The 15,770-nt window shown below is 37.9% G+C and overlaps 1 protein-coding gene across 1 annotated transcript in view; it reads right to left on the bottom strand.

The window, feature by feature from the left end:
• gabra6b (gamma-aminobutyric acid type A receptor subunit alpha6b) overlaps positions 1 to 15,481 on the bottom strand; it is a 54,654-nt gene extending 39,173 nt beyond the window's left edge. Inside the window, exons 1-7 of the mRNA XM_036142872.1 lie at positions 15,284 to 15,481; positions 15,021 to 15,139; positions 14,629 to 14,696; positions 12,587 to 12,807; positions 10,006 to 10,088; positions 8,283 to 8,426; positions 7,812 to 7,964 (exon numbers count right to left, since the gene is read on the bottom strand). Coding sequence (XP_035998765.1) covers positions 7,812 to 7,964; positions 8,283 to 8,426; positions 10,006 to 10,088; positions 12,587 to 12,807; positions 14,629 to 14,696; positions 15,021 to 15,139; positions 15,284 to 15,342 — 847 coding nt within the window. The 5' untranslated portion in view covers positions 15,343 to 15,481. The remainder of the gene's footprint in view (positions 1 to 7,811; positions 7,965 to 8,282; positions 8,427 to 10,005; positions 10,089 to 12,586; positions 12,808 to 14,628; positions 14,697 to 15,020; positions 15,140 to 15,283) is intronic.
• Positions 15,482 to 15,770: the final 289 nt, after the last annotated feature.

The following is a 15,770-nucleotide window of genomic DNA, read 5'->3' as shown; positions in this document are numbered from 1 at the left end:
CACGGGAACACCATCTGAAGACATCATAAATATATATATATATATATATATATATATATATATATATATATATATATATCCCGTAGTTTATCTGTTGTTGTTGTGTTTTTGAGATCATAAATATTGCCTAACAGAAAAAAAAACATATGTTTGTTTCTAGCAAGTAATAAATTACTATCTATGGATTATTTATCTATGGATTAAACACTTAGAAACAAAACAATTGTAAACAAAAAAAAGTAGAAATAGTTTGAACAAAAATGTTGATTGTAAAGTGCATTTAACTGTAAATGAATTATTCATTGCTAAAATATGCAAAACAGTGCATTTACAGTACACTGACATTATGCTGTTTAAAATAAAATAAAAAATCAAATTATTGGAAAAGACCTTCCTCTGTCTTTCTTAGATTCAACCATTACTGTATTAAGTTAAAGATGCTGACAATGAAAAACTCTTTTAAGGACCTATTAACAAAGTACCTATCTAATTAATTTTAATCAAACTAAAGCAAGCAGGGAAAAAAAAAAGAGCCATTGAACACCCTTCCTCGCATTTTTACCAAATGCATGCTTTTGCTTTGCACATTTCATTAGCAGTATTGGGATTCGTGGAGGGCTTTAATGCACCTCATAATGTTTTAAAAGCATTCTCAGTAAGCTTAAACAGTGAACACCAACAACTCTCGAGTACAGATTCTACTCGTAGTCAACCAGTAGTGACTGCCTCTCTCACAATGACGGGGGACATGAGAAGAAAGGCTGTCAGGGTGGGTGGGAGAGGCAACAGAATGAGAACGAAAGAGTGTAGGAGGGGGAGGGAGTAAAAAGACAGGATACAAATTAAACGCTTGGGGCATTTATGTGCTTTTAGAGGGAAAAAGTAAGGAACAAATTAGGCCACACTCAATTAAGTCTGTAAAACCTGGGCTCAGGGGACTCTCAGCTCTCTCAGACATTGTTGACAAGCCAGCACAGTGCACCCTACGACTTAATGTACACTCTTGTCCTCTAGTCTACTCACTTCACTCCTTTTATCTTCCCTTCAATGCACCATCCTAAATATTAATAAAACTAGAAAAGAAATGGCTTACAGTTATTTTACACACATAGCACTGTACTTTCACAGAACTTTAAGAGTACACAGTGATAATTTTACCATTATATAAATAAATACTGAATCAGATTTATATAAATCAGCTTTTAAAAAAATTGGTTAGGAAGGACTTCAAAGTTCCACAACTCTCATGTCCTCAACACTGCTAGAGTTTGAGTCCCAGGCCTGTCAGTTTACTCCCTTTTGTAACCCCCGGATTGTTGAACTAAGGAAACTGGTGGCACACAATCTTTTTAAAAATGGGATATGTGTAAAAAGTGTTTTTTGTTTTCAATTTTCTTTTCCTGTTTTTGTTGTTTGTATACCATTGGACACGGGAGGGTGTGTTTTAACTACTGAGGGGCCGCACTTTTCGGCCTCATAGAGGCAAGATTATGAAAAGATTAGGCTAAGAATTGCTGCTCGGGTTGAGCTAACTCAATTGCTTTTAAAAGGCGTCCGGTACACCCAAAGTAAGAGCTGTGTCTGCATTCACACCAGTGCTGCTCGGACTCTTAAAGGGTTACAACTTTTTACAGACTTTTTGTGGGGTTAATCGGAATGATTAGTGATTTAGGGTGTAGTCATGAAGAGGAGAATGTCCGTTTTGGGAAACTCAGGGTCTCATCTTTGCATTTTGCAGATGGTGTTTCATCTTTATCGTGCCCTGGAGGACTTCACAGCCGACTATGTGGGTCAGCTCCTCTGAATTTGACAATTTAATAATGATAGTTGTCGAAGAGTTGGATTTACTGCTTACAATTCAGTCTTTCACTCATGTGGAGGAATTTAAGAATCTGGGTATGTTGTTTATAAGAGATGAGCAGAAGTTGGATAAATAGATTTGGACCTCCTCTGTGGGGTAAATTGGGCACTGCTTGAGGATCTCATGGTGCAGAAACTCCAAGACCTGATCCAAAAATCAAAGCTGTCTATTTATGTTGTCAAATGTAGATCATGAACTAAGCTTCTTCTGTGGGCTGGTCAGACAGAACCTTAAGGATAAGCTCGGAGTTCTGTAAACAGGCTTAAATCGGATGCAACCGGCTTCCGATTCAAGCCTGTTGCCATGACCCGGATAACTGAGAATTTGCACAAGCATCTTCTGTCATTGTGAGGGAGCCTGGGGTAGAGTCGCTCTTCCTAACATCGAAACTGTGCAGTTGAGATACAAGAAGACCTTTGGCAAAGCCAACAAAGGGGTGATCCAAGAAGGCGTTACCTATAAATTCTAATATAATAGAAAGACAGGAATGCAACTTTTTATTAAAGCTGTTTGGCACCAACTTTTCAACCAAAATTGGTATGTAATTCTGCAGTTACCAAGTTTCAGAGTTTCTCTTATCAAGAAACAAAATAACAATAACATATTGCGTGTTATCCTGTTCATCCTGGTTTGTTTCAAATCTAGGCACAGGTTTTTGTTAGTTTACTCATGGCTCATCTAAAGAATAAACAACGTATCTCTTATACAACGTATACAACAGCAGGAGACCAGGAAACTGCAGGAGGAGTGATACCAATGAGTTGCCACAGATTGGATTTCTACATGGGGTCTAAACTCCCTTACTGACACTAATGACTTGGATCTATTCTCTAAAGCTAAGTGCAGGTTTGTTGAAGCACTGGCTCACTTCTGAAGAAGAGAGCAGAGCTGTGAGCTGCAAGAGGCAGCAGTGTAATTCTACTCAGCTGTAGCTTGTTGAATTTCCCAGAAGTGGAAATGCATTTGCAAATGATAGCTCTTCCCATGTACTTTCACACATTCTCTATTCTTTATTGTCTCTTTTCTTGCCTGTTATTCCTCTCAGTGTATCTCTGTCTTTGTTTAGTGCCTCTCACCCTCTCTGCTCCCGGGGCTGGAGCTTGGTGGTAACTGTAGCGTAATGTAATGCGAGAAAGTGGAACCTATGAGTGCTCGGATGAGAGCCAAGTAAACATCCTCCTCCTCTTGGCCCTGGCATGACCAGTTCCAAACGGGATTTTATTCCCAATTAATTGCGATGCACCACACTGGAGGTGGATTTGAGAAAATAAAGATAGATTACAACAGAATATAATGAATGTGTGTCTTTTGTGCCTTTGTAGAGAATAGTTCTTTTAAAAAGGCTGAGACATCATTTTAAGAAAGATCTAAAAGCCAAATATGAAAATTTGTACGATATGGTAGATATAAAATAATTTGTTTTATTAACACAGGGTCTGTAGTATGTACACTGGACTATATATGATACAAATTAGGGGATTTTGTGAAACCATGTCAATATGACACCAATTCAAGTATTTTCAACAAGATTGAAAGATGCACAAAGCAATTTTGGTGTTTATATGTTTGCAAATCTGAGTTTGCATGTGCCTCTATTTCAAGAACCCAGAGCAGAAATAAAGTAAAAAAAAAAAAAAAATGGGAAAACAGACAGAAGTGGAATTTGACAATATCTTTTGAGATTTTATATATATATATTTTTTTGCTTCCTTCCTTCATTTTTTATTTCATTTTGTTTAATAAATCAAAGTCGGTGACATATTGGATTTCATCTCATTTTACCTGGAATGAACACATTTGCCTCAATCAGCTCTGGTCTAATTGAAGCAATGCTGGCATTTGTATCACAATACAGCATGTTTATGCTGCATGTTCCACACAAACCCAGGATCAATTGCCTGCCAAGTACCAGCTGCAGTTAAGCCCAAATATCCCTAACTTTAATAATTGATTTGCGCTGCTCAATGTGGCTCCTTTTTGGGGTAGCTCTGTTGTTCCTATTCTACTATTCTTTTTATGGAACTTCAATTACTCCTTTTTGTGGATCAAAGCTGCTTTTTGGACGGCTTTCTTCACTGGTGTTGGATGCTGTTCTGGAATTCGGGAATTTTATTTTATTTATTTTTTTTGGGACCTTTGTTGTTATGTGTAACCATATCAACCAGTTGGTTTTGTACAACCGGGACCGGCTAATTGACATTTCAAAAGCTGAATTAATACTTCAACTTCGTCCCCGAATCCTAGATGAGCTGAAAAGGAGGCGTAGGGGATGCAGAGCAGAAGCAAGAAGAAGAGAGAGAAGGAGGAAATTTAAGGCATCTCGTCCATCGATCAGTATGGGCAATGTGAGGTCTTTGGCAAACAAGTTGGATGAAGTCCAAGCCTTAACAAGGACCAAGCTAGAACATTGGGAATGCAGTATCATATGTTTCACTGAAACATGGCTGCAGGATTCTATCTTCCACTCTAGCGTCTTTCTGCCAGGCTTTGCAACCATATGAGCAGACATAGATTTAAATAAGAGTGGCAAGAGCAGAGGTCGTGGATTGGGGATTCTGGTGAACAGATGGTGTCATCCAGAACATTTGTGGAGTTTTGTCTCTGCAGCCCAGATATTGAAGTGTTAACAGTGAGTTTGCATCCATAATATTTATCCAGAACTCAGCTGTTATTTTGGCAACAGCCTACATTCCACCAACCAGCTTTTCCTGACACTACATGTGGTGTCATCAGCTCAGTTGTGGATAAGCTACAGACACAACATCCCAATGCATCTGTGGCAATATCTGGTGATTTTGATCACGCCTCCCTCTCTGCTACACTTCCAACATTTCAAAATGCCCTGCTCTACTAGAGAAAACAGAACTCCGGACTTTTTTATGCAAATGTCAAGGACTCCGAGTGTGTGACTGAATATATTAACTGCGTGGATAACACTGTTGTGTTGGGGATGGTGAGATGCTACCTCAACAACAATTTGGATCACTGGATCAACAGTGAGCTAAAGGATGTGCTAATCAAGAAAAAAATAGCCTTCAGGAAGGGGGACATGGAATTACTGAGGAGTAAACAGAAGCAACTCAAAGTCAAGATAACAGACAACAAAGAGCTGTACTGAAAGAAGCTGGAGGTTGTGTAATCGACATGAAGGATAAATCAGACAGTTGAATGCCACATGAAACATGAGACTTTTACAGGCACCCAGGGACTGCCTCTCACAGCAGGGAGGCTCACTATATAAAGATTAGCTGCCTAGGTTTATCACCCTCTTTTGCCCGCTGCCCTAGCAGGATTGGGGAGAACACTCATCTTCCTCTGCGGAGCGAAGGATCTAACTGGACTTCGGAGAACCGCCACATATGCAGGAAGGTAAAGAATCCCTTTATGCCAAAACCAGCCTCCCCGGAGCTTTGTACAACTCTCCCAGCCAGGCCTGGTTTTCCCCTTTTGAGCTAGCAGCCTGCTCGCTGCTGAGATAACAAGCTTTACCTTGGGGTAATTCACTGCAACCGGACACCCCGCCGCCACAACCAGACACAACTTCAGATGTTTGACAGAGAAATAAACAGGGAAAGTTTAGATCCATGTCTGATCATCGACATGGTTCTAGTGTTGTGGAAGACCTGTACCAAAGAAAACTCGCCCATAAGTCCTCAGTGACTATAAACCTGATGATCTGACATCCTACATTACAGAGGTTCTAGAGCAGGGGTGTCAAGCTCCGGTCCTCGGGGGCCGGTGTCCTGAAACTTTTAGAGGTTCCCTGGTACCACACACCTGAATCAAATGGCACAATTAGGTCCTTAGTATGCAGTCAGGTTCTTCAGAGTCCTGCTAATTAACCAATTATTTGACTCAGGCGTGTCGGACCAGGGACACATCTAAAAGTTGCAGGACACCGGCCCTTGAGGACTGGACTTTGACACCTGTGTTCTAGAGAGACTCCTGTTGACCCACCTGAATAACCAAACTAGCAACTTTAAGGACCCCCTGCCTTTTGCCAAGGAGTTGAAATTGCCATCTTACACCTGCTTCAGCAAACACACTGTCATTTAGACAAGGCAGACAACACTGTGAAGATCATGTTCTATGATTTCAATCAAAAAACATCATTCATATATATATATATATATATATATATATATATATATATATATATATATATATATATATTGTTCTCTGTTTTTCCTTGTACCCTCTTGGGCCGCTTTGCCTCTCCCCTCACCGTCAACTGAGGTTTTCAAATGCAGCCATTTAACCTGAGTTAATAAGGTTAATTCGTTTCTGACTATAAAATGGATAATAAACCACAAAATCAACTCCCTTGGCATAGACAAAAAAAAAAGATCAAAAGCCTCCAAGTGGACAAAGCAAAATGTGCCAAAATAACAGATCTGTTTAGTGCCACAAGTCAACTGGAGCAGGGCTGTCAGGTGCAGAGGCTTTCCTGTCCAGCACACAGCAGTAACACCAAGGAAGAAGTGAATGATAAATGGTCTGTACTTGTACAGTATTTTATCCAGTCCAGAGGACCCCAAAACACTTTACACTACATTCACCATTCACTCACACACTGATGGTGGTGAGCTATGTTTGTAGCCACAGCTGCCCTGGGGCAGCCTGACAGAAGTGAGGCTACTATAGACCGCCATATCTGGGCCCTCTGACCACCACCAGCAGGCAAAGCAGGTGAAGTGTCTTGCCCAAGAACACAACACCTGAAATGGTCAGAGTCAGGGTTCAAATCGGCAACCGGTCAAATACAGGATGACTTCCCAAGCTCCTTGCAGCATCATCGCCTCCAAGTAGAATGATGAGGAGAGAGAGACGTGACCCAACAGGGACAGACTGAGTAGGGGATCAGAATAGCTGCTAACAACCCGGTAAGATGCAGCAGAACGTGTTAGCATTGGAGAACTAGTAGAATGAATTGACAATAAAGAAAAACTTTATGTGCCTCACAAAGGGGGGGGGGGGGTGCCTTTATCTACATTTGTTTTCAAATAATGCTGTGAGCAGACTTTTCATCCAGTTTCCAGTGGTTTTTGAACTTGCCATAAAGTTGTTGTTTCGATGTAATATTGGTGAGACATTGCTTTGCCAAGATGGATGATTAATCATTGGCAGAAGTGGGTAGACACTAGTTTTAGATGTGTTTGAGTAACCTTTGAAAGTAGTTATACTGCAGTGCACTTTTCAATTTTACTTGAGTAATTGTATAGTAAAACATCGCTACTCTTACTTGAGCAAAAGTTCTGCCTATTCTACCCACCATGAGTAACTTCAGAACTGATTGTTTCAACCAAAATGCACCAGAGACACACCTACATTTATGTCAGAGTGAGACTCCATGTTTGACTCAAGGTTTGTTGTTTTAATGTTATTTTCTATCTACTCAGCCATTCGGAGATCAAGTGAGTATACAGTACCAAAATTACCTACTGCAACTAGCTAATGGTTTCATAAGTTTTATTTAGAAAAAATAGTAATAAAACCGTGGCAAGGGAACTGCTCTAAATACCGAATAATACTGAATCATTAATTCATCTTTAGACTCCTGTTATCTCTGAATATTTTTTTTTCATTGCCAAAATGGAAAAAATATATATATATATTTTTAAGATAAACATCTAAAAATCTACATTTGGGCATGTTTTTTGTCTCACTAAAGTGACCTCAGTGACCTTACAATAGAAGCTAACAAAGAATTAGAATGGGGGATAACATATTGAAAGTGAACAGCCTGTATTATTTGAAAAAAACATTTGGCATTTTTTTTTTTTTGGCAAGCAACACAATATTGTTGTATTTTTCACAGAGCTTGGTTCTAAGGAAAAAAATGTATGACCTTTGTTTTATTCTTGCTTATCTATTTTTACTTTGAAATTAGGCTTGTAAAGTAATTTTCTAAATTAGATAGAATGAGAAAATGGATTTAAAGGCACATTACCAAATACAGTTCTGGCTGGAACTGATTCCTTATTTATCCAGAAGGAAACTTGTGCCAGGATGACAGTCATTATGCAGGGAATGTAGGTCTGAATCAGGAAGAAGCCCATTTTTCTTTGAAGATGGAAGTGGACAGTCATTATGGCATATTCACCTGCAAGACGAAACATTAAAGACGTTTAAATAAAATAAGCATCAGACTTGCTTAATCCATGAGCAGTGCATCTTTTTACAACGTTTTATTGTGTATTGTTTCTGAACAAATAAATCTTAAATGCAAGACAAAAATGCAGAACCGTATAAGGTTACTTACTAAAATGCTTTTTTAAGGGAACATAATTCTCATATTTGTAAAGCCTTTCTTTTTGTACATTAAATAAAAAACGGCCAGTAAAGCACAGCTCTTGTCAATTGTGATCAGAACACTTTCTGATCTATTAAGTGATAGAGTTTAAAAGACAAACTTGATGACCTGTGTTAGACTTCAGCCTCTCGCTTGATACTGTCTGGCCAATAAGGTCATATTGCAACAAGCTGGAAGATTCCTGTGGCACTTCAACAGAAGACAGAGGTCCTTTCTTCCACGTGTACACAATCTCACTGATGGGGTAAGCATCTATAAAGAAGATATATGAGAACTTTATTAACATGTTGTTCCTTCAGAAATGTAGAAAAGCAGTCTATGAATAAATGTTGATCATTAAAAAAGAAAGGATGAAGGAACTCAAAACTTTCACTATGAACCCTAACATTAAAACTTAAAGCTATGTACATTGCTTTGCAGGAAATGTACTCCTTGCATTTTTGTTTTGTATTTTGCCATGTTACAACCACACATTTCAATGTACTTTGTTTGCATTTTATGTGTAGAACAGCACAAATTAGTGCGTAGTTAAAGATAAAACATAATTTTCTAAAGTTTCTAAATTTCAGAGATTTTGTAAACAAGAGTCTGAAAGTTTGGCGAGAAAGAGTATTCAGTTCTCTATTGTGATATCCCTAAATAATATTCAGTGCAACCAAATACCTTCAAAGTCTCCTGAATAAGAGTACCCCTATGTATAATGTAATCTTTTTATAAACAGAGCAGTTCTGTGAAGGTTTTAAAGATTAATCAGGTAACATTTGTGAACAACCAGCATCATAGATGCACAGAAACACAGCAGATAGGTAAGTCATAAAGTGAGGAGAGAAGTTTAAAACAGGGCTAGGTTCTAAAAAAAAAATCTCAATCGTTGAAGTATCATCTGAAAATGTAAATAGTATTGCAGACCTGCAAACCCATAAGACATAGTGTTCCACCTAAACTGACTGGCAAAACAAACACTCAGAGAAATAGCCAAGAGGTCCTCAGTATCTCTGGAGGAGCTACAACTCAGGTGGGAGCATCAACTGGCAGGAAACAAATTGTGTATTAGGAAAGACTGGCAAGCTGAAAACCAGTGCTAAAAGAATTCCTTAGAAGTCACGACTTGCAACTTGCCATGTAGGGGACTTTTTTGTCAACATGCAGAATATTACATTTGATGGTGAACTAACATTGTAAGCCACCCAGAACACAAGAATGCTGGAAGTAGCAGCATAATGTGGAGGGAGGCTTTCCATAAGCAGGAAAACTGTCATAGTGAATTGCAAGATGAGTGGAGCAAATTACAGGGAAAAACGTTTAAAAGCTGAGTTTGACACTGGGATAAATTGAGAATTGTATATATATCTATAGATATCTATATATCTATAGATATATATTCTAATCCGAGAGACGGCTCTAATCGCAACAAAGGGGGATTCTGCAAAGTGACTCAAGGATATTGAACACAAATATGTCACAATTTTTCAAACGTTTATTCATAAAAGAGTTGAAAACAAAACTATACATCTTTCAATTTACTTCAAAATTGTGCACTACTGTTTGTAAATTCCCCCCAAATTACACTGAAGTTTGTAGTTGTGACAAAATGCAAAAAGTTCAGGGGACATTAATACCTTTGCAAAGCGTTGTAAATAAGCTGACAAATAAATAACTCAGCATGCTGAATGGGAAACATATTTCTTAGAGTTCCCACATTTGACATTTCAAACTGCAGTCTTTGAAGACTTCTTGTCAGATGGTCAGTTACTATGTGACAGTGTGATCATTCGAGTGACACCATCTGTCGTACCACAGAGGCTTAATAAAAAAAAAAAGCAACACTCACAGCTCCCAAATTTGAGTGGGCAGGCATGGCCATCCATTGGGAAGTTCATGAGACGCATTGGGCACTCTGCATTTATAGTTAATCTGTTAGAATAAAGAAATATGAAATCAATTTTACATTTAAACTGACACTAACTTAGCAATGGCTGCTGCTTTAAGCTGGATTTTCCAACATGGCACTCTTCTATATATTGATTAATACACTGAAACAAAGCACACAGCTATTGGGGATGTGGGAAAATGTTAAAAGACCTGCATCTCTGAATCACATTGCATAATAGATAGAAGCATTTTATAAGCAAAGAGAAATTATCAAACCGAATTCAGTCAATAAATGTGGAGTAATGTTATCCAGTGACATGATGTATACAAAATTAAAATAGCACAGTATTTCTGGTCTAGGATGACCTTATGTGGCATTATTACCCTTGATAAAGTCTCCATAAGACTTTTTTTTAAGAGCCGTAGGAAAGATTTTGTCATACACCATAGTTCCACACCTAACCTGGCTGAACTTAGCATCTCAGTTGTAGCTTCCCAATTTTATTTCAAAATCTTACAAATGTTTACTCGTCAAAACTAGACTGAAATATTTTACACTGTGACCAGATAATTTAAAGTGCAATTAGTAATGTCTTTGATCTTTGACTCCCAAAATCAGAGAGATTATTTTTCTGAAAGCGAATATGAAGTTGTAAATATCATATCATATCATCTAAAGTGCAATGTAACTGATTTTAACTGTTCAAAATCTAAAAACGTATGACTTTTTTTAAACAAACATGTATTGGGTGATTATTTACTGAGCTGTGACCTAATAAACACAATTTGTGATCTCTGAAGTTATTATTTTGGGGAAAAAAAATAAATTGCACACTTATCCGTGGTACTAAGATGATCTTAGATCCTGTCCTTGAAAGCTGCAGTAGCTACTTACTTAGATTACTCAAACTTTTAATTATTCACACACATTGTGATTTGCTTTGTGATTTTCTTCTGTACTTGTGACATGAACAAAAACTATTAGATTATTTTTTCTCATGAAAACTGTTAAAATCAACCATTTTCTCCTTCTCGTGCATCATCTTGAGCTAAATGCTCTGTTACTCCCTAAACAGCAGATAATAACATCTATATCCTCTGTAAAGAGAAGCACTACCTATTGATTTCAATGTGTAGGAGTCAAGGCCTTTTGTTTCTATCATCTCTTCAGATGTCAGCACTGGTACATTATCTGGTGGTAATTGACCACCAGATAATGTAGTATCATCACTTAAGATTTTAAAACAACAAAATAAACCAAAAAAACATTTTACCTCTTAAGCTCCAACTTCCGTGCAATAGCTTGTTTGGTGACACTTTAATAGCTTATAAAGAAACAGCAAGGCGCTCCTATTTTAGACAAAACACCACCACTGTCACTATAAAAAGTATTGCTCTTTGCTTCCTAACAGCAACATCTGAGTAGTATTTTGAATTTCCTGAAAATAAAATCGTTCAATCACATTTATCATATATATATATATATATATATATATATATATATATATATATATATATATATATATATATATATATATATATATATATTGTTTAAAGTAGACTGACAAGGAAAGGGAACAAATATAATATAATGTTCCTAAAATATCGATGAATGCTGCATAGCTGAATTTTTAATGCATTTGTTTCATAAAATTGTTCTAGTTTACCAAGTGTGCAACAGAGACAAGCATACAGTGCTTCTAAGTAGGTCAAAACTTAGAGAAAATAGTTTAAGCATAAAGATGGAAACAAAACAACTGATGAACAAATGATTTAATAATGCAACCCTTATTGAGAAATGATGTAACTGAAAGTTAATGCACCTCAATAAAGTGCATGTGCTACAAAATTCTTGTGCCTTGCTGAAACTAAAAGGAATCGACATGTAATACCATAGCTACTGTTAATGCACTTTCTGATGCATAAAATGTACTGCTTGGTATTGGTACCAGAGTTTGTTTCCAGACAAATGTCTACCAAAGATGTTATATACAAATTAACTTAAGGAAATGAATTAAGACATTTTAAGAACTAATTTTGACATGAGAATCACTGAATATTTTAGTTTATTTTAATTGTCTTTTGAATGACCTGTACCACTCTGGTCATGTACATAATCTGTACTCATATGGCTCTGAAACATGTCTCATGGTTTATTGAAAGGATTATTAAAGCTTATAAAATGTATCTTAGCATTTAAGTCAAGTTGAGCCACACAGATAATCTGGTTATTTTTTTTTTTAAATCTGTTTCTTTTCTTTTCTTTTCATACTCTCAGTGAGTATAGTGGGGTTGTTTTAATTGTTGTTTTTCCATGCCACACATTTACTTTTGGAACAAAGCTTGAAGTCATGTTTGTTTGAATTGCTTTCAAGGACTGTTTTGAGTATCAGATGGCACATGTCTAATTTTCTGGCACTCTACACCTCTTTTTAATGTTTGTGCATATTCTTGGACGCCTATTCAGTTCAATAGCTTTCCAAGTCTGTGCTCTATTCCGGCTTTGGCTGGGTTTTAATTTTGCCGTCCAGTGCCGTTACCTCATGGTGTAGAGGATGGTTCCGTTTTGCATGATGCGGAACAGCTTGTTTGGAGTGGTCATGTTGTGAGAAATTGACCTCTTGCCATTCCGGAAAAATGTGTCGGGGGTCCAGATTTTGCTGACCATAAGGTTGTTTAGCCGCAGGATCTCGATTGGGCCTTCGAATTTGAGCCGCTCATCAATCCATGTCTGACGAAAGAACACGTCCATGGTGTACTCCTGGAAAGGGGTTCAAGCATGTGTTATTACAGCCTTTACTATCACTAAATTCATGCATATTGCTGATGCTATTTCCACCGTCCACTATCTTGAGTTGTTATTATATGGTACCCCAGAGAGAAAGACAGATGGGGTTGTGAGACATGTTTTTGATGAAAGCAGCTTGATACTATCCAACAGTGCCGCAAATTATTTTTCCACTGACATGAATTTGTTTGAGGGTTGAGGTCTACCGGTATTCTTGAGATGTTGTTTAAACATAATTTTTAAATTTAGAAAGTACTTTTATTGACCACCTTGATATATGTCCCTTTCTAGTACTCGATTTGACACTTTTGGCCTTCAGAACTGTCTGAATTTTTCTTGGCATTGATTTAACTTGAGATATGAACCCTTCCTCAAAGATTTTGATATGATTTAAATGATTCTGCAGATTTGTCGAATGCACATTTACTCTGTGCATCCCAAAGTAGCTTTATCAACTTGCGATCTGGTGAATATGAAACCCATTTGAGTATGGTGAACTCATTGTCTTGTTCAATAAACTAGTTTGAGATGATGTGAACTATGCAACCGAGTCAATTATCGCACTGGAAGTAGCATTCAGAACTTGGATAGACTGAAAAGATGGACATGGTCTACTTAAAAAATGCTCTTTGGAACTGAGGAATGCAAACAATATAATATCTCACGCAATATCACTCCACCAAAAAACACCAGTCTGAACCGCTGATACAGGGCTAGATTCATTATTTCATGATTCTTCTAACCCAACAACCTAAATGTCATATTGCTTGTATTAGCCTGTGCAAATTGCAGCCTAATTTTTTTCTTCTAAGCTGACAGATGTCGCAGCTGTGGTCTGCTGCTGTTGTAGTCCATCTGCTTCAAGGTTTAAGATGTGCTATTATTTGTGTTCCCTATCTATCATCTTGAACTAGGCTGCCCATTCTCTTCTGTCTTCTGACATTAACAAGACATTTATGTCCACTAGATGAGAGCTACTGCGTTTTCTTCTCTTTTACGAACCATTTTCTGCACACCTGAGGGATGGCTGTGCCTGAAAATCAAAGCAGAACGGGTGTTTCTGAAATACTCAGACCAAGCCGTTTGCTATCACCTCCATGTCACTTTCAAAGTCACCTAAATCCCCATTGTTTCATATTTGGATGCCTGGATTGAACTTCAGCAAGTTGTTTTCAGATGTCTAAACTTGAGTCACCGTCATTTGATTGACTGATTTGTTAATTCTGTTTAAACAGCATTGAAAATATGTATTTAATAATGCGGCAAGAAAGCTTTCAACCTTGATGAAAAAAGAGATTTGATTAATACAATAAATGTTATCCATTAAGTCAAAAGAAAAGTTTTCAATGTCTGACATGACATATATTCAAAAGAATGATCGTGTTGAGCATTAAAGCGCTGCTGACATGCTTCACAACACAAATGCCTCTAGCATCTTCCAGGCTATAGATGCCATCACCTACTATGGAAAGCTACAGAGTAGAGCATAAAAGACATACATCAGTCAGCCTATCCCATGGCAGGAGTAGCCAGCCTATCATGTCCCAACATCAGCCACATTGCTCTCTCTCTGGAGGGAGGGAGATGAGGGTGAGTTGGGGGGGGGGGGGGGGGGTTGTCAACCAGATTAAAATCCTAAGCTGTACTAATGACATCCTGCCCAAATGCCTGAATAATGAAGGCTGAGAGAGCCATGAGTTAAGACATATATGCTTAGATTTACTAGAAAAAGCTATATATCGTTGCTACATACAGCAAGTGAAAAGTAGTTAGTATTTTATCAAGTTTACATACCATCTCTACGTCTGAAACAGGTCCAAAGCTGGTGACAAAGATGTCAGTTTTGACCTCTGTGACAGGACCTACAGCAGAAGTATAAATTGTTGTTCTGACTTTGGATCAAACTAGTTAATGTTCTTCAGTATCTAAAAATGTTACAGTCAAACCTGTATTTAATGTACATAAATAACACTTTCAAAAAAAAAAATACAGAATGTCAAAAAGCAAACAAAAACAACAATAATAGAGTTGGAATCTAGGAAAGATCTATCAGCTGTGTCAGCACTAAGTACAAAATGAAGCGCCCATGCACTGAAGTAGAACTTTATTTTCTGAGCAAAACAAAAATCCCAGAACTGATAACTGTAAGCTGATGATATGGAAGTCAATAACATAAATCTGTATACCTCCAAATCCAGGTCGCAGCCTGTTGTCATAACCATCCAGTAATCTATCCAATATACGCGTGATATTATCCAAATAGATATTGGTATCACTGTGCTGGGTCTCGCAAACTCTACTCGCACTGAAAGTAGATGAACAGACACAGAATATTCCATTAGCTATTAAATCGTTTCAAGACTGTAGAGTCTCCATATGCACAAAATGACTGCGCTCCCGTGCGTAAAGAAGTCAGCCAACAATGCAGAGAAAGAGTTGTCACACTTACCAAAACAGAAATAAGCTCGTCAAAACGAAAGCCATGCCTCGCAAATATCCGATCGACATGTTGCATTATTTTAGAAGCATGATTGTTTGAGGGTTTGGTTCCTTTCCTTTTATTTGAAATAAGTGCGAGGAGATCGCGCTAGTCCCGCACGACTTGACTTCCCCCTCTAGTGCGGTTGCGCCCGCCTCATCCTGAATTGCTCAGCTGGAAAAGCCTAAAGAGTTTTCAAGAGAGTAAAGAGGAGGGGGGAGGGAGGGGGGGGGGGGGGGGAAGGGTGGTGCGGGATAATATTAGCGTTATTTTTATGAGATACGGAGGTCTTCTTTGTTAATGGAATAGGAATCGGGAGTGAGTGCGCTTGAAGCAAATGATGGTTATTATGCTGTTTTGATTAAGAAGGTTGGAAAGAACGGAGCGCGGTGAAGAAATTGAGAGAAGGGAGGGCAATGTGAAGGAGAGCGCACACAGATACAGTAGCAACAATTTC

This window comes from Fundulus heteroclitus, chromosome 11 (assembly GCF_011125445.2).
Source record: "Fundulus heteroclitus isolate FHET01 chromosome 11, MU-UCD_Fhet_4.1, whole genome shotgun sequence".
NCBI lineage: Eukaryota > Metazoa > Chordata > Actinopteri > Cyprinodontiformes > Fundulidae > Fundulus > Fundulus heteroclitus.
Note: the sequence above shows the minus strand (reverse complement) of the source record. Positions and strands in the feature narration are given on the sequence as shown.